General features: G+C 40.7%; 2 protein-coding genes and 1 pseudogene across 3 annotated transcripts in view; all 3 read right to left on the bottom strand.

The window, feature by feature from the left end:
- Positions 1-331: 331 nt before the first annotated feature.
- Positions 332-25,538, bottom strand: part of LOC115665190 (disease resistance protein RPV1-like) — a 70,714-nt gene continuing 45,507 nt past the window's right edge. The window contains exon 7 of the mRNA XM_056306582.1: positions 332-1,737. The gene's annotated coding sequence lies outside the window, so the exon portion shown is untranslated. The remainder of the gene's footprint in view (positions 1,738-25,538) is intronic.
- Positions 1,286-6,797, bottom strand: LOC130136558 (disease resistance protein L6-like; annotated as a pseudogene).
- Positions 18,189-24,094, bottom strand: LOC115663339 (disease resistance protein RPV1-like). 2 transcript variants are annotated; one of them, XR_008815405.1, is made up of 6 exons: positions 23,404-24,094; positions 23,101-23,152; positions 21,533-22,603; positions 21,140-21,385; positions 18,628-20,676; positions 18,189-18,417 (listed from the first exon to the last, which is right to left on the bottom strand). XR_008815405.1 is itself a non-coding variant. In XM_056306585.1 (5 exons), exons 1-5 carry the CDS (start codon positions 24,006-24,008, stop codon positions 19,174-19,176), a joined length of 3,477 nt encoding a protein of 1,158 aa, XP_056162560.1. In that variant the 5' UTR covers positions 24,009-24,094; the 3' UTR covers positions 18,347-19,173. The 2 variants fall into 2 exon arrangements, 1 of the variants encoding a protein (XP_056162560.1); XM_056306585.1 differs by having other exon boundaries at positions 18,347-20,676.

Below are 25,538 nucleotides of genomic sequence, written 5' to 3'. Positions count from 1 at the left end.
AGTGAAAGGATAATGTCGAAAGATATTGCGAAAAATCCAAAGGAAAGATCAAACGAAAAATCAATAAGAGTCTCGGCGTGGTTGAGCATTCCTTCGTCTTCCTTTAGTTCTTGTATTCGCAGTTTCTTGATCTTCCTCTTCTTCTTGCATGATCGTACCTTCTATTAATATGGCAGAGGTCGAAACCGAGAGATGGGACTTTGGCCATGAGATTTACTTCATGAATTTGCTAATCGCTTCGTCTAACGAGATTGTTCGACTCTTTATCGTCGAACCAGCTGCGCGCGGTCCATTATATTTTTCAGAACTCCAAACGGGCGTATTATCGACAGGAATAAGAAATCCAACTTCATTCAAGAGACTCGCTCTGCAGGGTTTCATCCTTTCAAGTCAATCTTCAGCACAGAGGAGCGATTCTTCTTCATTTACTACTGTGATAGAACGGCACATGATAAAGTGAGATTACTCCGGCATAAGCTATAGATTGGTACAGTCGGTACATTCATTGACGCAGCTAAATGCAAGTGCCGGAAATCTTCTCGATGAATCGATAACAAATAACTGTATCTACTGCTGGAAAGGTTTGCTTATGTAGTTATTTCAACCGTGTAGAGCTTCCATGCACATATTCGTCGCTCCGAGCAGAGCCGAAAGCCAAACTACAGTCACTCAGAAAATTTGGAGGAGTTTGCACGGCCAAAGGCTGTCATGACAGGCAGTGTTCTTGGCAGCCAAAGGCTGTTGCTCGAAGAAAACACGAAAATATTTAAGGCATCTGCGCGGCCAACGGACGGTAAGACTCGAGATGCTCCAATATTTCTCGTGACAAAGTAGAAATCCATACTTGAAATCCATATCAAACAACATATTCTAAAGGTACCTGAAAGCACTCTGCATCTCCTCTCTCCTGCAAGAAAAGTTCGATGTTTTTTTCTTCACTCTCTCTATATATAGTCTACATGTATTGTCCTCATTAGAGCAGAAGTTTAAGATGACAAGATGACCCTATGATGTATTCTAGTTCCAGATACATCTCGGAGGCTTCCTCAGGAAAATCAACCACGAGTCACCATTCTCAATAGCAAAGAAAAAAGAGAGAAAACGATCATCATAGAACAGAAGCATGTGAGTTCTTCTCCCTATCACATGGCCAAATATAGTATAATAAGCTTTTATGGTGGCGAATCCATTTTGAAAAACACAAACGAATTATTGTGGCTTGTGGAAGTGCTAACATCATATGACCGTCGCATAATAAGCCGTCAAATAAGAGAGCTCGAGCACAGCGGAAAATGCAGCACATCAATGTTTGATGGAAAAACGCAGTGCCTGATCGAAGTTGCATGATACGGACTCGGGATCGGTGTATTGATCAGAACAGAAATCAGACAATGATTGCCCATTTGACGCTCGTTGCAACACCGACACACAGATAGGGGAAATGCGCTATTATTGCTACTTTTTAGTTACCGACACCGACATCGCTTGCTGCAGCTGCAACTCCCCTGTCAATCTTTCAAGCCTCTGCCCAAAAGGAAGGAGCAGTATGCGACTGCACGCGTCCACGCTCAAGTCCCATCGGCTTATCTTCTCAACATGCACCCACCGGGCTTCAAGGCTACAAATCTCCCATTCAAACAAAAGAGCCAGCCATCTCTCCTCCTCCACCAAGTATCATTCTGATATTGAGTATCCATCCCAGCCCACCCGGTGTACTGCTAGTAAATCTGTCCCAAACTTCTTCTGAATGACAAAAACGAGTGAACAATAAAGAAATTAAAATGCCAAAAATGTTTCATGATTTCATGCACAAAGCACTGGCAAATTGAATTATCTAATAACAATCTTTTTTTTGTTAGTTTTATGTTAGTTCTGTGATCCAGTTACCGTTTATGCGTTTTCACTAAAAGAATAAAAAAAATAAAAGAATCGAGAAATTAGAATCAAAAGCTAGCAAAAGATTTCAAAGCACAAACTTGCCTGTCCAAGCCCACAAGGTCGGGCCTTCCAACAGAGAAGTTCCATGCCCACGAGGTGGAGTGCACACTGCACAGAAATTTGACCGCAGGCAGTGTCTTAGCCAAAAGAGAAAACGACCGACTGGTGCATCATGGAGTTGTACATATGTTCAAGTCGAGGAAAGCAAAAAGTAGCAAAATTTACCTTTCAGAAAAGCCTCCAACTTTTTATCGAAGATAGAAGATAGACCGAATATCAGTTGTGCAGCAAGATCTTCACTCATAAGTCGGTATCATTCTTGAAGGGATTTCCACAATATTCTGACCAGAGGTGCGAGCAACATAACTGCCGGCTATTGTTCTCCGCAGAAATTGTACATATCGATTTCAAATGTATAATTTGTTGGATCTGAAAATTCGGTCAATGAAGGGCAGTTGGATAAAGTGAGCATTCTAAGACGAGGCAAATTTTCCAGCCCATCAATTGTTTGAACATTGCAGTGGGATATTTTCAGAAGTTCCAATAGCCTCAAATCTTCAAGATTGATAATCTCTGCCAAGCGACAGCATTCGAGTTCTAATTCAGACAGACCTCTCACTGCAGAAAATTGTGAAACTTGAATGATGCAGTGCTGAAGGCACAATACCGATAAGCTAGAGGGTAGCTCTCGGAGGTCAAGCAAGTTTGGGTAGTGCAAAACGAGTTTTCTAAGTTGAAGTTCACTAAAATCTTCAGGTAGCGTGGTAATCTTTGAGAGGCACAACTCCAAGGTTTCTAGATTCGCTAGTCTAGTTAACCATCCAATTTGTGGTGGCTCAGAGGAAGAATTCTGCATTGGATCACTACGATCACCCAAGTACAGCTCCTTCAAGTTTCTCAAGTAAGAAATGTCTGGCACCGTCCTCATTTTTTTGGATCCCCAGCGAAGAATGCTTAAACTAGATGGAAGTCTTCGCAAAGCCCGAAGTTGGTCACATTCACTTAAATCTAGTTGTTGGAGATGAGAGAGCAATGAAAGGGTTTCTTCGTCACAAAACCTGCCATCACTCCAGGGTAGGCCAGAAATCTTGGTACACGATAATCTCAAGATTTTCAATGAGGATAATTCACTGATATCACAGTAAATCTGCCCCTTCAGATTCCTGCATTGTGAAAGATCTATCTCTTCCAGCCTTTCTAGATTTTTTATATCTTGGGGGAATTCTCTTAAGTGAGTATTCTCCATCTTCAGCACTTTCAAATTTTTCAAATGCTTGACAGACCTAGGTAATCTAGCAATCTTGGTGCTTGATAGATCCATGACTTCCAGTAACTTAAGATTCCCAATGGAATGAGGAAGCTGAGGTAAATTCGGACAATTTCCTAGAAGCAGGCTCCGAAGTTTCTTTAAGGATCCAATAGAATCTGGGATGCTATCAATAGCAGCACCATCCAGTCGAAGATGCAAAAGAGATTCCAAGTGACCAATAGAGTCTGATATATGAGCCAAGTTTTTACATTGGCAAGCGCTCAGAGTCTTAAGTTTCTTCATGGAGGCTGGTTCGAAATCAATCTCACTAATGGCAGTTCCATCAATCAGAAGTTCTTCCAAAGCTTTCATATCACACAGTTCTCGCGGCAAGTCTCTGACAGATCTGCAGAACTTAAGATTTAAGGAGACTAAGTTCTTTAGATTACCTACCAACCGACCAATTCCGGATAACACGGAACAACGTTCCAGGACTAATCTCTCTACATACATCGATGTATGGAAGTCTGGAAAAGCATTCAGGTTACGACAGCTACTTAGGTTCAAAACTTTCAATTCCTTTGCCTTCTGCAAGAAAAGAGGATAGAAAAGGCTCAGTTGGTGCTAGCTATTCTAATAATCCCAGAATACATAAGCAAATATACACTTTACCTTCAGGATTTGTCCCCATACTTGTGAATCTCCAGTGACCAAACTGCGAGATAGATCAAGAATGACAAGGTTCTCCATATGGAAAATAAGTAGTTCAGAGATGTGGCTGCACCCTTGCCAATCAAGCCACCTTAAATTTGAAAGAACATTCTGAGAACTCTCTCCAACATTGGCCTTGTCCAGTCTCAAAAACCTCAAGCTCCGTAGATGGCCAAATCCTTCACATCTAAAACATTCACTTTGGCCCTCATCAAATGTGAGACCAAGGGCTTCCACCTTTCTAGCACTCTGCAAATCGAGGGAACTGAATAAATACAAAGGGAAATGAAATATAGCCATTCACACTTCATTTTGGGAAAGAAAAATTAAGAAAAGGCAGTGTGTTTAAAGATTGTCGACTGTATTTAAACTAAAAAATCTTATGCTTGAAAAGTTTACCTCCTCTCCATTGAGCGTGGAAAGTGCATCAATGTGATTCCATAACCTACTGCGCTTTTGAGGATCATCGGGATTTTCCCTCCTAACAATTTCCCTGCCAAATTCTCTTAGTTGATTGTGCATCCATAGTTCATTGTTTTCTCCTATTTTGACCAAACCCATGTCACGGAGAAATTTGATTCCTCTTGAAGGATAATACTCACATGCACGCCACATGTATGAGGGAATTCTCTCATCCATTCCTATGAAAAAACATGCTATATCAAGAAATATCTTTCTCGTCTCTATATCTAAAGAGTTATAGCTTATCTCAATCGCTTCTTGGACTTTGTTTTCTGGCTTTATTCTTAGTCTATCCAATGTATCTTGCCATATTTGTATTTCCCCCTTATTCTTATGCAAGAATGATGCTGTTACTTCGATAGCCAAAGGAAGCCCTCCGGTTGTGTCAACAATGTCTTTGGACAGAGAATCATACTCATCCTCCTCTTCGTGAGGATACCCACCAAAAGCATGCTTGCGGAAAAGTTGAAGAGCTTCATGAGACCCCATTTCTCCAACCTCATACTTATCAGCCACTCCATCCCCATAATCATCAAGAACATCAATTCTTCCAACTGTCATGAGAATCCTACTCCCTGGGCCAAACCAACGTAGATCCCCAACTAAATGCTTGATTTGGTCAAAATCATGCACATCATCAAGGAGAATGAGAACTTTCATATTGCTAAATGAATTTGCTATGACTTTGGTACCTTCGTCACGAGTACTTAGCCTTTTAAGTTCTTGCTTTCGGAGGTCTGATATTAACTGTTCTTGCAGGCCCATGAGTCTATTGGATTGAACATTTTCTCGAATATTTGAAAGAAAACTACAACGTTGAAAGAGATGATGGATTTTGTTGTACACAACCTTTGCAACGGTAGTCTTGCCAATCCCTGGCATGCCCCATATTCCAAGAACACGTACATCTTTGTCACATAGTTCCGTCGCTCGCTCATTGGCACAGATGACACCAAACTTTCTCATAACCTCCTGTACGTGGGGTTCAATGCCCACTAAACCATCAGTCACATCTAAATCATTCTTCTTCAACAACTCTAGAATATACGAAACAACTATCTCTATGAGTGCACCTTGATGCCTGCCAAATGTGAATGATGAAAATGAGGAATCGTTGATGAGATTACAAAATAACTTACAACAGTCTATGAAAATTACGAAGGAGATAATCCAGTTAAACCGTACTAAATTGACCAACAAGGACAATGCAGTGGGCAACAAGAAGGGTATGGGAAGTACATTTACCTCGTTATCGAATCTAGTCCCATCCAATTTATGATTTCGAAAACATTGTGCTTGGCAAAATTCTCATAAAGCTAAAGCTAATAACATTAAAAGGACAGTAAAAAGTTGATTACCCATTGTTTGTATTCCGCAGATCATATCCCTTCATCTCAGTAATCTCTCGGAGAGCCTGCTTCCATTTAGCAATGACCTCACGATCAATTTTACGGTTCTCATGCTTACGGAAGGACTCCCCAACACATCCACGTTGGTATTTTAAGTCGGTAGGGTTAACATCATAGAAAATGGGCACGATCAGGTGAGTGTCTGCTTTTTCGCATTCCATCATCTGTGCCAATTCCTTGAGACAACGCCGACTGGATGCATAATCCTTGGAGATAATAGGTATTGATATCTTGGATTGCTTTATGGATTGAACCAATGCATCATGGATCTTTTCTCCAGGACGAAGATCATTATTGTCTCTAAAGACAATGATCCCTGCATTTTTCAGGCTGGTGTAGAGGAAATCTGTAAATCCCTGACGAGTATCGGGACCTCTAAAACTCAAGAACACGTCATAATTGGCTCTTGATGATGAGGAGGAGGACGATGACGACGAAGAAGACGACGACGGTGGCAGTGGTGGTGAAGAGACCAAATCCTGTAAAATGAAAGAACCGAACTCTATCACAAGCAACCACTGCAGTTTAGATAATTCCCGCGCAGACTTGCAAAAGCAAAAAGTAGAGGCATAAGGCTGACTGGTTTGACTAGGATGTTCTAATCTGAGACAACAGAGTTGCTTTAGAAAAAAAAAAATCAAAAGAAGAAGAGTTGACCCCATTGGATCTAGGCTCATTGCTGATTTTCTGAAAAAGATATGAGATGCAGCTGATTTGAAGACCAAGTCAAGATCAAGAAACGTTCCAGTAAATCCTTCATTGCAGTCCAAAGGAAAGATGCAGGTCTAAGCATATACCAGCTAAATCAACAGTCCGTAAACAGACAAAACCCAAAAATACAAAAGAAAAGAAGAAGAAGAAGGAGAAGAAGAGGCGGAGCTAACCGGCTCTCTCCTCTTGCGAGCACCGGCGCTGGCAATAGCTGCAAGAGCAACCGTAGCAATAAAAATTACAGGCTGTGCGGGCGACCTGGAAGCGACGGCGATAAAGCAAAACGCGAGAGCCAACACAAACGATGTGGAGTCCATCACCTCCCTCTCTCGCTCACAGGTCTGGCCTGCTCTGCAGAAGCGATCGCAGGTTATTGCAGGATATCAGCCGCGTCGCCGAAAAGGAATTGTATTCTCCGTGTCCGCCCGCGTGCCACGCGCAATTTGGACCAGACCAAGCACGGCTGCCGGTCGTGTGGTCTTTGCTCACTTTTTTACGAAATATTTTAAATTCGAAGGTCGCGAAATTTTTTTTTTTTAAAAAAGGTCTTGAAATTTTATCGACTCCTAATTAAAAAAAGCAGAAGTCAATTTTACTGACTGAATCCTCCAAATTCCTCGAACCCCACAAGGGGAAAAGGCGAAATGTCGAAACTGCCCCTAGGATCAGATGTTTATGTCAGTCTCGTGTACGTGTGTCGGATTGTCGTCCCCACGTTCTTGCTAGCGTCTTTCCCGGGAAAGCGGGACTTGTGTAGCTATCTGCACTTTAGACGTGGCGTTTAGTAGTACTATTCTTGGGAAAATTTCAAATCAGTACCTAAAATTAAGTTATTTTCTAAAAAAAAATTCAAAATGGATATAGTGTCAAATAAAGATTTGAAGTACCCAATCAATCTTAAATAGGGATCCGAAGCATCCAATTAATCTCAAATAAGGACCTGAGTTCGCTGGCCAGTCAAATGCCCATTAGCCGGTAAGCATGTCACTGTTCCGGCGATCGGAACAAGGGCAATTTCTTCTTTTATTTTCTAAAATTTTTTTGTTTCTTTTTTCCTTTTTCTATTTTTTTTCTTTTCCTTTTCTTTTTTTTTTCTCTTTTCCCTCCGCCGGCCATAGCTGGGGCCAGCGGAGGTTGCTGGCCTCAGGCGGAGGGCCACTCTCACCTGGGCTGGGTGAGCGAGGATCGCCCTCGCATGACACATTTATCCCACAACACTTTGGTTTAAGGGCATTTTCGTTTTTTTCCTTTTTCTATTTTTTTTCCTTTAATCTCTCTTCCCTCCAGCATGGCCAACGAAGGGAAGAGAGAAGAAAAGGAAAAAGATGAAAATGCCCTTGGGCCAAAGTGTTGTAGGGTAAATATGTCACACAAGTATAAATTTAGGGTTTTTGGAGACACAAAATAAAGTTTTGAGTAAATGTATTACAATGAGCATAGTTTGGGGTTTTTAATGTCACAAAAAAAAGTCCAGGGTAAATTTGTCACAAGTGGAATAGTTTGGAGTTTTTCGTGCCATAAAAAAAGTTCAGGATAAATTTGTCATAAGTGACATAATTTAGGGTTTTTGATGATATTTTCCCTAATATTTATAAAGACCAAAAAGGTAAAAAAGTGATAAAAAAAAAAGATATCCGTATTTTTTTTATTTAGGAAATAGATTGAAATGAAAAGATGTTTTTGAAAAAATCCGGAAAATAGCATAATCATGGAAAACTTTTGACTTTTTTTATAAAAGGTTAAGAGATTAAATTGAACAAATCGAAAGTTAAGGGATTAGATCGAACATTTAGAATAGTTCAAGGAGTACATTAAATAAATTAAAAAATTTAAAATGATATTACACATTAAATTAAAATTTAGAGATTAATTTTTGTCATTTTACTTTCACATAATGATAGTTGACTAATTATCATCACATCATCTTTGTCAAGATCACCTAAAAGATTCTGTTAAAAGGTCATGTTTTCCTCAATTGGAGAGTTGCGTCCATCCTGTGTGATCCTTTCTCGCACAACCATGCAAAGACACTTATCAATTCTTGCTCTTAGGAAAAGTATCAAGGTACTCGTTGATTTCTTAAGCAATTGATACAAAATATATTGTAATCCTTTGATTATCTTCGTGACACGCTCAATCATTATTTTAAAAATTGAATATATCTTTATTAAATATATATCTAATTAATTACTCAAGACACTTGTTAATAAGATCTGAAAAATTGTGCAATTCCACGTACCTTTCGGTTACACAACTACACATTTACCCCAAACTTTAAGCCGGCGTCTTGTTCTCTGAAATTTCACTTCTACAAATGTTGACACTCCATTTCTCTTAAATAAATTTATAAATTTTTTGCAAAATACTTGCAAATAAACTTTGGCGGAAACTTGACCAAAAAAAAAACTAGTGCGAAAGCAAAAACAATTTATGCATGGCGGATACTTCTATCGAACATAAAAAAAGTGTTGAGTTTCAAATCATGCAAGTAAATTTATAGTGATTCAGCTCGTATTAAGTCTACGTTTCACTCTGCCGAATTAACAGCCATGAATCAAGTTGGTGTCCACTGATAATCTTCAAGATATTACGTATATAAGTAGGTGTTGCTTTAGCTGAAAAGCTAGTAGATAAATTTTTGAAATTGCAAGCACCTTTATCACACTAACACTTTCTGATCACTGATTACAATAAGCAAGGAAGCACTTTTCGAGAGAATCACAAATACAAACATATTCAGTTTGTGAGCACGACATGAATTTAAGACAAAAAGAGAGCAAGATGACTTTCAGAAATTCCTCCAAGTCCTTCAGCAAGCTTTGAATCCTTTTTTAAAGACTTCCAATCTTCAAAGTTGCCTTTGGACACTCCTCAAGGTCCTCCAAGAGCCGTTGGATGTGGAAACACAATTGTCGGCGTGCAGTTTGCCTATACAGTCTGCTTCTCATTAACAAAAGTGAGGTTTCCTTAAATGTCTCATTGACAAAGGAAGTAAACTGCCCTGTTCAACTCCAGGTTTTCTTCGATGAACCTCCTAGACTCTGAAACTAGCCATTTGCCTCTAATTTGATTTTCAAATTAATTCAAAAGAGGTCCAGGTTTTCTTATCCAGATAATAGAAGCACTTGACATGTCTTCTACTCTATTGATTGTGGGAGCTGACTCTGCCAACTGTTCTTCCAAGGTTTTCACGCTTTATGTTGAAATGTGACTATTTACCTGCTATCCTTTGGTCCTTCCAAGCATATTGACTTTCCTGGTTCTCCTCAGCTGTTAATCTTTGCATGGTTCATCCAAATTCCCATGAACTCCTCATTCCATCATACTTGTTCGCCTTCTACTCATTTTCATCCCACTTTTAGATACCTTGGCATCTAATATCTTGTTCACCCTTAATAACAGCACAGCACTCACTTATTTCGATGGCCCTATTTACAACACAATCTGCATCTATCAAACAATGAAGCACTTCTTAGTATTATATTATTTTGTCATCTTCCAAATAGCATATGGAGGTTTTCCCTACAATTTAAGTTAAATATGTAACCTTCTTCAACTTTTTTATAAAGAAAATTATACGACTATTTCAGCAACTAATACTCCTGCAACCACAACTTTTACATTGAACAAAAGAACTACCCTTATTTGACTTCTGCTACAACAAATTACGGCGACAAGAAAAACAGTTCTTGATAGTGGGGCCACAGCAAATTACATCATTTGTAATGTCACTATTGGAGGATTTCCTTTCTCAACAAAAGAAGTGTAAAACCAGGTCCTTTTAAGAATCCGTACAGATCGGATCCCCAAAATCCTCTTGTCGCGTATGTGAAATATGTTAAAAAGAAATTACATATCGAAAAATTGATATGGTAAAGAGTAGTTAAAGTATTTTAGTTAGCTCATAAGTCATTGGCTTAAGTGTAATGGCCCGTACTCGACATATTCGTAAGGAATGGTACACTCGAGTGTACCAACTTAATATTTTTTGCGGTACTAACCCTTTAGAATTTACCTTTTTAGGTAACTTCCTCATCTTCAACCAAATTCCCTCCGATTCCGAGGCTTTGTTCACACAAGGTTTGGTTGATTGGAAGGGGACTCTAACCATACATGCATTCAAAGACTACATTCTCGGATTGAGCATAGAAGGTTGAGTAGATGAGGATTCTTCATATCAATGGAGAAAGAGCCGGGAGAGAAACAGAGCAGAGTGGTTCAGGAAGACGCACATTTAAGTTATGCTCGTTACGGTGACGAAGGAGGAATGGCGGTAGGCTGCAAGCGGTCATCCATGTCGTGTTCAACAAAAAAAGGGGTGGTTTCTAGGGTTATTTTCATCTGATCACCATCAAATGCTGTGTGTTTCGACATTCAAGCTGTGGAAATAGTGCAGCCCATGTTTTATTTGATTTTGGATTCTTTTGGAAAAGGAAGGAGACAATCAAAATAAGATTTTAAGGAAATCGAAATGAATTATGAGGGATGAGAATTGATAGTAATTTGAAATTCTTCACATTGGGTGACACATCAAAATTGGAATATAGCTTTATATGATTTGAATATTGTTTCAAATTTCTAAAGATATAAGCAAATGAGCTAAGTGTGCTTACCAAGTTACATTTGTTCATAGAAGTTACCGAACCAACGGTTAGCTATAAAGATCCATTATCTACTCGTCTTTTGCATTGACTTGTTCTTGTCCTTGTTCTTGCTCATTCTCACCTACCTCCACGACCTTATTTCATATTAGACTTGTCAAATAAGTAGGTAAGTTTGGCTTGGGTCGGTCATAAATGACCCGGCCCAAATTGACCCATTTTAATCTATTAATGACTAATTTATTCGTAATGCAAATTTCTCAACTCATACCGAACTAGACTCATATTACTAAAATACTTTTATATTTAACATAATATAGAAAAACTTGTTTCTTATGATTTTTTAAAAAAATCATATTGCTAAAACACTACCATGCAATACAAATCTATTTGCCAATTTTATAATTTTTTATATTTTATATTTTCTTTTTTCCTTTCTCTTTTTTACTTTTTCCTTTTTTTTTCCTTCTAAGACTACCCGCACCGGTCAAAGGTGAGGGCCTCCTATCTCGTGACCCTCCCTCGCTGGTCACTCAGATTTTGTAGAAAAAAATAAAAATTATAAAATTTAAAAAAAATTCGAAAATTTGACAAAAATAAAAATAAAATAAAATAGGCCCGACATCATTAACTCCACCTGATATGGGTTAGAAATGTGTTTGTTGTCCATTTTTCACATGGGATAGTTTATCAATCATTTAAGACTCATTAAGTTGTTAAGCAACCTATTTATGACCCACTTAAGCCTGTTTCTAAAACTGAATGCAACTCATTTATGACGTGCATTATCAAATATGGGTCAAAATATGGGTTCTAGGCCTATTTTACCACCACTACTCCATAGTAATGACAATGCAATAATGCAACAATTTTCTTTCTCAAGTTTCATTTCCATTCAGTCTCATTCTAATTCACCAAACATTGGCAAGAAAGAGAATCATGATCCTAATTTCACTCAGCTGGTTTTCCTCTCGATAACCAAACAAGCACAAATGAAACTCTCCACATCAGGATAGATTTTGAAAAGATTAATACCACAAAAAATCTTAAACTGGAGCACATGTAACGAATTTATCCCAAATTATTTTTTTAACCACAAAAAACCCTAAACCGGTACACCTGTGACAATTTTACCCTGAATTATTTTTTTGACCACCAAAAACCCCATACTAAGTTTAATGACACATAGTAATTGACAGGTGTACCGATTTTGGGTTTTACCCCTTTGTTTGTCACAAGTTTACCAATTTGTGGTCTTTCGTAATATTAAGGGTTAATACCACGAAAAACCCTAAACTGGTACACTTATGACAATTTTACCCCAAACTATTTTTTTGACCACAAAAAACCCCAAACTGGTATACCTGTGACAATTTTACCCCAAACTATTTTTTTGACCACCAAAAACCCCAAACTGATACACCTGTGACAATTTTACCCCGACCTAATTTTTTAATATTATTTTTTTTATTTTTTCAAATTTTTTTATTTTTTCTTTTCTTTTTCCTTTCCTTTCCTTTCCTTTTTTTTTTTCCTTCATCTTCTTTATCTTCAACCTATGGCCGGCGAGGTCGGCCTTGCCCACCCCTGGCGAGGTTCAACCTCGCCAGTTGCCAACGTGAGGTCGTCCCGTCAGTAACGGCGAAATCCCAACCGTTCCATCCGGCGATCGCGAAGCCGCATCGCTCCGAGTGCGAAGCGTTTCTCTCTCGATTTTCCCTTCCCCGATAGGAGGACCGGAGCCATGGCCAGCTCTCTCTCAAGTGCGGCGCCCTCTTGAAGTTTGTGGAGGAAGCTCAAGGGCACGCCGAGCTCACCTCTCACTCCAACTTCTTCGAGTCCACCGAGGCCGTCCTTAATCTCGTCTGCAGCTCCTACGGGAAGCCCTGCCGATCCAAGACAGTACGCCGAATCCTCGTCTTTTGTGGCGTTCTGATCTGCTGCGCTGGTCATTGATTTGGTTTCTGAGCGACGGCGAGGTCAGCCTCACCAGCGGCCGGCGGAGCCGAGCCTCGCCAGTGACGGCGAGGACTACACCTCGCTGGCAACTGGCGAGGTCGAACCTCGCCAGGGGTGGGCAAGGCTGACCTCGCCATTTGCCGGCAAGGTTGACCTCGCCCAGCAACGGCGAGGTTGACCTCGCCACCGGCCGGTGGGGCCGACCTTGTCGGCCCCCGTCTATGGCCGATCGCCGGACCGGCGACCGGCCATAGGTTGAAGATAAAGAAGACGAAGGGAAAAAAAAAAGAAAAGGAAAGGAAAAAGAAAATAAAAGAAAAAATAAAAAAAATTCGAAAAAATAAAAAATAATATTAAAAAATTAGATCGGGGTAAAATTGTCGCAGGTGTATCAGTTTGGGGTTTTTTGTGGTCAAAAAAATAGTTCGAGGTAAAATTGTCACAAGTGTACCAGTTTGGGGTCTTTGGTGGTCAAAAAAATAGTTCGGGGTAAAATTGTCACAAGTGTACCAGTTTAGGGTTTTTCGTGGTATTAACCCTATTATATTAATCCAATTTAACGGACATTAACGGAGGGTAAATTTATCACAAATGTACCAATTTAGGATTTTTTGTAGTTAAAAACTTAGTTCGGAGGTAAAATTGTCACAAGTATACTGGTGTGGGGTTTTTGATGGTCAAAAAAATAGTTCGAGATAAAATTATCACAAGTGTACCAATTTGGGGTTTTTGGTGGTCAAAAAAATAGTTCGAGCTAAATTTGTCACAGGTATACTAGTTTGGGATTTTTTGTGATAAAAAAATAGTTTAAGGTAAATTCGTTATATATGCAGGGGTGCAAGGTATGCAGATATCGACACGTTAAAATAATAAACACGTCCGTAGAGCCCATCGCCACGTGCTGTGGAGAACCCTTGTGCGAGCTTCGGCTCCTCTTTTGTGGTGAGGTCTATTGTTCATTTATTTGGGATGGAGACAAACGACAAAGTCACATGCTTCAATTCCACTTGCGGCTGAAATGAGGAGCTTCCATGTGAGACCTAATCTTCTTCATTTATGTGCACCAGTTTATGGGTCCCTTTATTTAATGCGAAGATTAGATTGTGGAGGCCCTCTTTTTCGGCTGAAGCAAATCAATCTTCTCCGACTCCGCGTGCTTTCTTTGACTTCTTCCTTCTACGCATGGAGATAGGATTAATGAGCGAACAAAATCGAAGACCTCACAAAAGTCCAACTTGGACTTTGTTCATTCGGCCGGACTTGCGCGTGTTTGTGCTATAAGCTCAAATTTAAGACATAATTTAATATTTAGATAGCTTAAGCATGGAAGAGTTTGCTATAGTGATCGCTCAATTTCAGCTATCAAACCCTAGACCTCAAACGCCAATACTGCTCCTCTTGCCTCCGAAGCTGGTTGATTCTTGCTCGAATAGATTTTGGTCTCTTCCTATCAAGCTGGTCTGCTCTGTTTTTTTTTTTTTGATAGAAAAAACTTCATAACTTTCATTAAGTAATAGTATGAGAAAACAAAGTACTAGCTTCAGAACATAACAACCCCAAAAGGGTAGAGGTGTTGATATCTTCAAAGACTGGAAATTCTTCTACCGGACTTGGGCCTCCACGATAAGAGCTCTTGCGTCCTCCACAATAAAGCCGGTCTGCTCTGTTGCTTACCAACTAAGTAAAGCTGTCATTGTAAGCTTTCAATCTCCTTTCTAGCATTCTTGAACTTCTTTTTCTACTCCGGGATGTCAGTGCCGAGGAGACTCTTTTAATTTATCACAGATGTCATTGGAAGAATTAGTAGTATCGCTCCATTGCTGTGCTATTAAACCTGGACACTCATCATGTTCCTGCCATAACTCTTCAGACCCCTCTTTCCTCCTGGTTGGTTCAACAGAGCAAGTTAAGACAGAGGGCTACATTCGGAGCCCACTGTAGGAAGAGCCTAGATTTCAGCGTTTGGGAAGGAGGTTTTCCTATGCTACGTTCACCACTGCCCGATTGATTCATTCTCGAACATTTGCCAACCTATCCCTATTATTCGACCACCCGAAGCAGCATACCTCACTCTCTAGGTCCATTATTGACAACTATCTAAGAATTGTCTGAATATATCCAGATGAAAGTTTGTGCATCCCTCCGCCCTTTCTTCTCCCAATTATACGACACTACTTTAAAATCTCCCGCCGCGGCCTAGGCTGGGTTTGAAAGTGCATTTGAGTTCTCTAGATGATGCCACAGATGCAGACGATTCTGGCAATCCATAGGAGCATGAGGTAACGTTAATCTGAATGCATTTCTTCTGTCATTTTTGTCTACCAGCACATCTATGTACTAATTATCAAAAGACCCGCTTAAGACTTATCAGGGTTTAGGACTAGGACTAGCCTTGCTATGAGCACTATCCGATGCCAAGACTTGTACCTCCGCATCCACATTTCCATTCCACAACACGTGCGGCCGTCCTGGTGATCCTCTTGAGTCACAAATGAACATGTGCTTTGTTCAACCCCAACTAGTGAACATTACACCTTGAAAACCTCCGGTTCGTGACATGTAGAGGTGCAAACCAAAGAGTGGGCAGAGAAAGACGAGATGGAGGGGTATTGGGGGATTAGAATTCAACATAGTCTCGGAGAAATGGTGCCTCGGCGAAGCAATTAACAGACAATATGCTGTGAAATAACACGAAAGAAAATCAACATATAATAAGAAAAGGCCAAAAAACTGATTGTTTGATTCAACGAAAATCGCGGCAACGGCATTCAAATCGACTCTCGCCGTACACAGCTTTCAATTAGAATTTAGCATTCACGATGCGAAAGCCCTCTGAGAACACTCCCCACTTGGTCTCAGAGAAATGCTTCCACAACCTACTTTTAGGGTTATTCTTGCCGCTCTGCATCTGAACAAAAGCATCCTACACATCAAGTCCATTTTTTTCCCGATCGTAACACTCGCTCTTGCTCATCAGTTCGAAATAATATGAAACGAACATCGTCGTCACGGTCCAATGCCCTCTTGCCCCCAAAAGCATCTCCACTACATTTGCGCTCCGCCATACCTTCTTCCACCACACTTCTTCAAAATGTAGCCCCGAACAACTCCATGCCACACTCCAATTCCAACAGTCCCTGTCGATACGCCACTAAAAAACCCTAACAAAAATGAAGCTAGAAACCCCAAAAACAAAAAAAAAAAAATACAAGCCCCGCTCCATTTCTCAACCGCACGCGCCACTGGCGGTATGAGATTTCTCCTGGGGTTTTCGGTGATCGGAACCCCTAGATTGCGACATGCTGAGCTTGGTGTAGAGAGAGAGAGAGAGAGAGAGAGAGAGAGAGAGAGAGAGAGAGAGAATGGACCTAGCGGCGGTGGCGGTGGCGGCGAGAGGTTCGTAGTTTAAGGGACCGGAGGCGAGCACCGGAGGGCGACAGTGCACAGGGAGGTTGGACGGCTGCGATGCTGAGTGGGCCAAATCGTGGAGGTCGTTATAAAGGACTAATGTTTTATCAGGCAAGTAATCTCAAAAATAATATACAAATTTGCTTATGGAATAAATCTACTCGCTAAAGGTAAAAAAGCATTGACACGAACGGTATGACCAACCAGATACGTTACGAGTGGTGTGCCTTGTTTCAATGAAAGCTTTATGATAAATAAAAATATTTTTCATGAAAACATTTTTCAAAGAAAGCTATTAATTTTCATTTGTTTAGCACTGTTTAAATAAAGTGATTTCCTTCCTTCCAAAATGGGAAGTCGTTTCCCCATCAAAATTCGATGTTTTTAGTTCTTGAAATTTTTTTTTCGTAAATCGTGTAGTTTTTCATCATTTAAACACCGGAAAATTGGAAAATAGTCCTTCGAAGAAACGGATCGAGACATAAAAGTGAAAGAATAATGTTGAAAGATATTGCGAAAAATGCAAAGGAAAGATCAAGCGAAAAATCAATAAGAGTTTCGGTGTGGTTGAGCATTCCTTCGTCTTCCTTTAGTTCTTGTATTCACAGTTTCTTGATCTTCCTCATCTTCTTGCATGATCGTACCTTCCATTAATATGGCAGAGGTCGAAACCAAGAGATGGGACTTTGGCCATGAGGTTTACTTCATGAATTTGCTAATCGCTTCGTCTAACGAGGTTGTTCGACCCGTTATCGTCGAACCAGCTTCGCGCGGTCCATTATATTTTTCAGAACTCCAAACGGGCGTATTATCAACAGGAATAAGAAATCCAACTTCATTCAAGAGACTCGCTCTGCAGGGTTTCGTCCTTTCAAGTCAATCTTCAGCACAGAGGAGCGAATTCATGTACTACTGTATTAGAACGGCACATGATAAAGTGAGATTACTCCGGCATAAGCTATAGATTGGTACAGTCGGTACATTCATTGACGCAGCTAAATGCAAGTGCCGGAGATCTTCTCGATGAATTGATCACAAGTAACTGTATCTACTGCCGGAAGGGTTTGCTTATGTAGTTATTTCAACCGTGTAGAGCTTCCATGCACATAGTCGTCGCTCCGAGCAGAGCCAAAAGCCAAACTACAATCACTCAGAAAATTTGGGGTAGTTTGCGCGGCCAAAGGCTGTCATGACAGGCAGTGTTCTTGGCAGCCAAAGGCTGTTGCTTGAAGCAAACACAAAAATAATTCGAAATAAATTTATCACAGGTATATCAATTTGAGATTTTTTGTAATCAAAAAAATAATTCGAGATAAAATTGTCATAAGTGTACCGGTTTAAAATTTTTCGTAATATTAACCCACTTTGAAATGGTATACCATATTTGTCTAAGATATCCAAGATTTGTGTATTTCTACTATACTTTGAAAGCTTGGGAGGAACCTCAAGGACCAAATTTTTCATTAAATTAGCCATAGTCTAATTTCGATGTGTAACCCGAAGCGAAGAATTTTAAATTAATTATAATTGTTTATAATTGCTCTCCCTCCCTCCCTCCCTGCCCACTGGCCAGTGAAAACCTACCCGAAAGTTCCATCTCCATATGGTATTACATAAACCATTTACATAAAACGCCAGTTCCCCCAGGTGCTCCTCGGCTGCTACATAATGCTGAAGCTTCTTCCCTAATAACAGGCGAGAAGCTGTTGCTGATAACATATTTATTCTTGTCCCCCGGCACAAACCAATGAGATCTTCGATTCACCAACTTTTGTTCAGTTTACATCTGTTCTGAATTCCCTGTAGCCGTAAGCCAAACTTAACCCAGCGAGCTCTTCGTTTCATAGAACACCTTTCCCGCCAGGCTCAATGCACGCTTCCCGCTCTGAACGAGAATATACTAGAATTCCCTGCTCTCCATTCACTCTCTCCACTCATATTTACTCACGGAGTCAAATTACAAAAGATTCTGCCAAAAACAGCGGGCACTCAGAAATTATTGGATTGGGATAAGCCATATTAGGTTAAAGGGGAGAAGCAGACCTAGGATCAACAAAACTGTGCAGTGATGTCCAATACCAACTCATAAAGCTCAAGCTGAACAAACGTTACCTAAAACCAACCTATTTATGATCTTAAACCAAGATTAAATAAGAAGCCGAAATCAATAACCACTTACAATCATTACTGGATCCTTTCTAACCAGCTTGCCCTCTGTGCCATCTGTTTTGAGATAAATGTCCCTCTTGGTAGTTATTGTGAGGATGCTTTCATTTGAGTAGAGGGGCATCCATGTCATCTGGGGTGTCATACACATTACATCAGCAAGAAAACAATTGAAATGTTCTCGATACAAATGTGAGTCCCAGGACAATGGAACTGATGATTTCGAGTTCCCCAGCTGTAATAAACTCATGCACCCTGGGCTAGTTTAAAGACTAAAATCTGTATAGTGTTGCCTCTCAGATTATTCTGAACCCAAGAAACATCATGTCATGAAGAAGAGTCTGTATGAAACATACAAGGCTCATAAGTCTTTCTCCACAGGTGATGTGTAAAAGAACATCGGAAAATAGGTGCTTCTCTTAACTACTCACTGAGCTTGAGCAAAAGAGGTGCACTTCTTACAGTCAAATGAGTTGTAAATTTGGGTACTATATGCACTTCTTAGTTGCTGCGTGCTTTTTGCCTCGCATTCACTAACATGCAGCACTTCCAAGGAGGTTTACTCCATGAGGCCTTCAACATCAGGGATCATCCTGCATCTTTGGACTACTAGGACATTCAACATCTTCAAGTTTGATATATCAGGAAATCTACCAAGTGAATCACAGTCTGACAATATCAAACTTCGCAAAGCTCTTAATTGGCCAAGCCCATCAAGATTACGTATTTCACAGTGTGCTACATATAAGATTTCCAGAGTAATTAGTCCTTGAAGCCCCTTAATCTCTTCTACTGCAGATTGGATGAGATTTAGTTCCGATAGTTTCCTCAGATGGTGAACTGCTGGCAATTGTCTCAAAGACGAACAACATCGAATAGATAAAACGGACAATGACGAGGGAAGTTCCGGCACTACTTCAAGATTTACACCAGATAGAACTAGCTTCTTAAGATGTGTACATGAGAGGGAATCATGCCTAAGTTTCAGTTCCCCGATTCGAGAATGAGACAACTCTAACATCTTCAGTTTTGGAAGTACTATGCGCACAACTAAGAGATCTCTCGATCTGGATTTTGGCTTCATCCGTGTCGAGGGACATATGAGCTTCTTCGGATCTTTATCACCCAGACACATCTCCTCCAACTTTACTAAATCCTTAAGATCTGGCAATGCCTTCATCCACTCAGAACTTACACGTAGACAAGTTAAACTGGAGGGAAGCTCTGGCAGCGCTTGAATCTTGTTGCATTGAAGTAAATCAAGAGTCTGAAGACAAGAAAGACTTCCAATTTCCGAAGGAATGCCAGAAATACTGGAATGTCCCAATCTCAGTATTCTCAGACGATCTAGACTCTTAATAGCAGTTGGAATGGCTCCCTTCAAACTCCTACAATGGGAAGCATGTAATTCTTCAAGATTGGCAAAATTGCCAATTTCTCTAGGCAATTCCCTAATGAAGCAAGAATCCATTTTTAGCACTTTTAAACGCCCCAAGCGAGTAATTGAATTGGGCAATTTAGATATGCCTGTCCCTGTTATATCCAACTCCTCTAATGAGTTTCCCAAATTGCAAATTGAATCCGGAAGTCTTCCTATCCAACGACAATCCTTTAGAGACAGGATCCGAAGTTTCACCAGCTTTTCAACTGAGTCAGGGATTCGAGTAATTTTTGCATTTTCCAGTGAGAGTACTGAAAGAGCTGTCAAGCCACGAACTGAATCAGGCAGGTGACTTAACTGGAGACAGTTGGAGGCACTAAAAATCTCCAGTTTCTCCATGTAACCCATTGACACAGGAATTTCTTGTACCGAAGTCCCATCAATAAGGAGCTCCTTAAGAGCTTCCATGTCACCCAGTTTGATTGGCAACATATTGAGTTCATTGCAGAATCTCAAATTTAAGGAAGTTAAGCGTTTTAGATGACGTATGGAAGGATCTAACTTCATTAGTTGAGAACATCGTTCGAGAATCAATATCTCCAAGTCTGGGAAAGAGGACAAGTCGGGGCTTATCAATAGGTCAGCACAACCAGTAAGATTCAAGACTTTCAACTGTGGCATCTGCAAAAATAACATAGAAACATTAATTCGGACACTGAACAAATCTTTAGAGCAAATTAAGTCTAGGGCTCTGTTTGTTTCGAAGGAAAACAATTTTTGAAAATACGTTTACCAATCTTACAATCCTGGCATAGTTCAGGAAGATTTCTGATGGAAAATGATTTCAAGGTCAAAGATGATGCTTATCTAGATTCTGAAGAATGACTTACCCTTTTGACAACCAGAAAATCATCCCCCTTCACTCACTCAACCTAAGATTCCACAAACCATCGTCCACACACCCTCTAATTGTTGTTGGCAGGCAACCAACTATTTCCTTAAGTATTTCAAGAGTAACATTCAGTTCTGTACATGCCATATGCTGGAAAGTGTCACGTCTTAAATCAGTCTTCATAAAAAGCTTTCTGGTGAAAACTTATTCATCAGGGAAACGGTTTAATGAAATAAACAAAGCTTAATCTACCTCGATATTTCTCCAACCTCCCCAGTCTTCAGTGACTTTGCTCCATGAAAGATCAAGAATGACCAATTTCTTGACATGAAAATTAGTAGCTTCAAAATCTCTGGTGCATCCTTGCCACTGGAGCCACTTCAAATTTGGAAAAACATTGGCAAAATCACCAACAACTTTTGCACAATCCAAGATAAGAAACCTTATGTTTGGCATGCTCTTAAAATCTTCTGCAAAAAATTTGAGGTGGTCTGTCCCCTATAATGGAAAAATATCATGTGGAGAAAAAATGAGAAAGAGCTAAAGAAGTCAACATTAAAGAGAAAGGACAATTTCTCAACACTCCAAGGCTCGAGAACAGGGTAAGGCACGCATTCCGCTATAGAATTGCGCAAGATACTGTACCTCCATCTTCTCTGCATTCCAGGCCATTTCCAAATTGCACAACCTGCCTCGAGTTCCTGGATCTCGATCATCCTCTTTTCGTATGATTTGTTGGCCGAACTCCCTTAACAGCCTGTGCATCCCTAGTTCATGATTTTTTCCAATTTTTACCAGGGACATGAAATGGAGTGCAGCAACTCCATCGGAGGGGGGAAAATTGGGATTATGCCACATAAATGAAGCAATTCGATAATCCACATCAGCAGGGAGGCATGCAATATCAAGAAATATCTCTCTCTGCTCTTTGCTCAATTCTTCATAACTAACCATCAAAATCTTTTCAATATCCACGCCAAATTGCAAAATTAGCTTCCCAAGTGCAGCCCGTTCTTCTCTTCTTTTTCCGTACCAGAGTGAACCAATTACGTCAACAAGTAATGGGATCCCATTCACAGAGTTGATTATACCTTTTGCAATTTCATCAAAATCTGGAATTGGAAGATTTTTTCGCAGTGCATGCTTTCTGAAAAGCTCAAGAGCTTGATCATTATTCATCATGTTGATACTGTAAACATGAGCCAACCCTCGAGGTATGAATTCTGGAAGAACAGATTTGAAACTAGTGGTGACAATTATCCTGGATCCATAACCAAACCAATCAAGCTTCTCTCCAACAATTTCGTGGAGATGCGACCGTACCTCCACATCATCCAGAACAATTAGGACCTTCATATTCCGTAATATTCCTTTAAAAAAATCGACTCCTTTCGCAACTTGATCAACTTCGTATTCTCGGTTTAGGACATCAGACATCAACTTGCTTTGCAAAAGCCGAACACCTCCAAGTTGTTTCGCCGTTGCCCCAATATCTGCAAGGAAACTACAACTGTCGAACTGAGACGAAATTTGCTCATAAATAACCTTGGCAAGAGTCGTCTTGCCAACCCCACCCTTCCCCCAGATTCCAACTATTCGCACATCACTGACTTCTAAATCAAGTAAGTCCATCATGTCCTCCACTTGTTTGTCAATTCCCACAGGGCTGCCAATAAGTACCACTGGTTCTTTTGCTTCATCTTTCTTTCGAACCTCCTACGCGAGCAAATAAATTGTGAACAAGAAAGCTGCTGCGGGAAATGAAAAAGTGTAACAATTGGATTTAATTTTCCTTTTATATCTTGCTGCACTTCAGAAACAACACAGAAATCCACCAGTCATATCCTAGTAAATGATCCCATTTATGTCGATACAACACTTAAGACTGTTTAACAAGTGAGGTTATAGCATTAAATGGAGCGTAATCAACCTTCGCATGATAATACTCCATTTACAATATTATCCCGCTCTCTCTAGAGATACAAAAATCATCAAAAATCATGACCGATTACTTCCATAACTGCACCTCTAAGGTAAGGTTGTTTGCCATGCCAGGCATACTCCTATATATATGACTAGCATGTATAGTCTTACATCTCATACTTAAGGTGAACACTCTACCAAGAAAATATACTCAAGCAGCTTCTGTGATCAACTACTGACAATTAGAAATGACAGCTCTATATGAGTTTATTCACATGCACACGGTCTACCTCCAGCTTGACCACGATTATTTGAACGGCTTGGCTGATAATGTGAGACGGCCTGCAACAGAAGTGAACTGTCTCAGTTAGAAAAGGAAAGGGCGCGAGTTTAACATTTGTGCTGATACTATCTGACAAAGCAATAACCACTCCTGTTGAACTGCGGAACAACTATTTGAAGTTTATTTCTACTTAAAGCGTAACATCAGAAACGAAGCAATCGGTTTGTACTATTTGGAGTTCAGCATTGCTATCCTAGAAAACCATGTATGAGTTGCAAACCATCCTGTAACAAAGTCTGGGCCTTTTTACCTGCTAGATCCCGTTTCCCATCCAGGTAATGAAGCAACCAGTTTAAGAGCATCTTCCCACGCGCTTACTTCCTCGGGCATGTATCTATTCATGTGCACCCATAGGGCATCGCGGTACAGAGGGGTTTCAAGCCTAACATCAGCAGGTTCCACGTCGTAGAATATGGGGATGATCGTCTTCCCACCACCCGATTTCGCCTCGCGCTGCACCATTGCCGCGAGCTCCCGGAGACACCGATTGCTGGAAGCGTAGTTTCTGGAGAAGATGGGGATCCAGATCTTGGCGCTGTCGATCGCTCTCAGAATCCCCTGGCCAAAATCTTCACCGGATCGATGTTCTTCGACCAGACTCTCCCGGTCAAAGTCTACAACGATCGATGCAGATCCTGGCGCACTCGATCGAAGTTTTTCGAGCTCTCTCCAAATCTGCTGGCCAATTTCTTCACCTTTTCGAAGTTCTTCTTCGTCTCTGAAGACGGAGATTCCGGCATCAACCAAGCTCTGGTACAGTAAGTCGACGAATACAGAGGGAGTGCCGAGTCCGCCGAAACTCAGGAACACATCGCAGTAGGAGTCGCTGCTACCCGAGGCGACGTCTCCGCCCATCGCTGCTGCTGCATCTGCTGAGTACTTCCCCTGATCGCCTCTTGTTTTTGGCAGAGTCAAATCTTTGTAATCGAATCCTCGATCTACATATAGCCGGTCTCTCTCATTTGTTCAAGTTGGTCCGTGGTCCCCGCTCGCTGACATCCAGGTGACGTCCGACGTGGAAATAAGCTCTCGAAAAAATATCATAGAACAAAACTTGGGGAAAATTCAAAAAAGGTACTCGAAATAGAGTCATTTTCTCAAATAAGAACATGAAGTGAATATTATATCAAATAAAAGTTTGAAGTGATCAAACCGTAGTGAATATTATATCAAATAAAGATTTGAAGTGATCAAATCGTCTCAAAAAAGGACCTTTGACCGGTCGGTAACTATTTCGTTGCCGGAGAAGAGGTATTTTAGTCACGAAAACATGAATGTTTTTTACTAAAATACCTTTTCTCCGGCAACGGAATAGTTACCGGCCGGAGAAGAGGTATTTTAGTTAAAAACATTATAAGTATATTTTTTTGTTTTTTTTTCTTACTATTTTTTCTTTTCCTTTTTGTTTCCTTCTTCCCTCCCAACCTTCACTACACCTGGCCGGCGACCTCCGTCGGCCTCAGGGGAGACCACCCTCGTTGGTGTCGGGCGAGGGTTGCCTCGCCTAGGCCGGGCGGGCGAAGGGGACCCTTGCCAGAACCGGTGAGGGTTGCCCTTGCAAGCATCGGGTGAGGGCGAGGGCGAGGCGAGGATTACCCTCGCCAGATCCGGCGAGAGCGAGGGTGGCCCTCGCCGGCATCGGACAAGGGTCATCTCGCTTGGGCTGGCCTCGCCCTTGCTCGTCACCGGCGAGTGCAGCCTTGGCCGGCCCCGGTGATGGCCAACGAAGGGAAGAGAGGAAAAAATAGAAAAAGGCAAAAAAAAAGAAATCTTTTTTTTAAAAAGTAAAAGACGAAAATACCCTTTGGTCGGTAATGTTAGGTCCTTATTTGATATTGATATGACCACTTTAAGTCCTTATTTGAGATAAGATTTACTTCAGGCCCTTATTTGAGACAATGTCCACTTCATGTCCTTATTTGAAAAAATGACTTTACTTCAGATTTTTTTTGGAATTTTCCCCAAAACTTATTGTTTTTTTCAAAATAAAAAAACGGGGATATGGAGAAATAGAAAAGAATAGGCCAAGGGAAAATGAGACAGGGAGAGAGAGGAAGCAACGTTGGTGGAACACTTGGAAGCTGTAGTCGCAGCCTCAGCAATGCCACCACCGGTGTCTGTGATCCCAGCATCGTCGCAGTCACCTTCGCCCGTCGCAAGCGCACACACACTGTCTATCTCTTTGCTGTGCTCGAATCTAGCACTACATGGATCATGTCGAATCTCTCTCTCTCTAAAACTAAGTAAATTGTTCTTGCTCACTCATAACATTCATGGTGATATTCGACATACATCAAAATCTTCTTTTATCTCACAAAATCTGTGAATGTATAATAAACAGGAAATGGGGGACATTAGCATTAACACAAGATTTTACAAGTTTGG

The sequence above is a fragment of the Syzygium oleosum genome, unplaced genomic scaffold (assembly GCF_021117445.2).
Source record: "Syzygium oleosum isolate NSW1041296 unplaced genomic scaffold, Sole_v2.1 Sole_v2.46, whole genome shotgun sequence".
In the NCBI taxonomy this organism is placed as follows: domain Eukaryota; kingdom Viridiplantae; phylum Streptophyta; class Magnoliopsida; order Myrtales; family Myrtaceae; genus Syzygium; species Syzygium oleosum.
Note: the sequence above shows the minus strand (reverse complement) of the source record. Positions and strands in the feature narration are given on the sequence as shown.

What these genes read in the sequence shown, in the direction of transcription:
- LOC115663339 (XM_056306585.1), bottom strand. Translation starts at nt 24,008, where the DNA reads ATGGGCGGAGACGTCGCCTCGGGTAGCAGCGACTCCTACTGCGATGTG. An exon ending in TAATCGTGGTCAAGCTGGAG is followed by an intron (nt 22,604 to 23,100) that starts GTAGACCGTGTG and finishes TTGCTCGCGTAG; the next exon opens with GAGGTTCGAAAGAAAGATGA. An exon ending in GAGGTTGGAGAAATATCGAG is followed by an intron (nt 20,677 to 21,139) that starts GTAGATTAAGCT and finishes TTATTTTTGCAG; the next exon opens with ATGCCACAGTTGAAAGTCTT.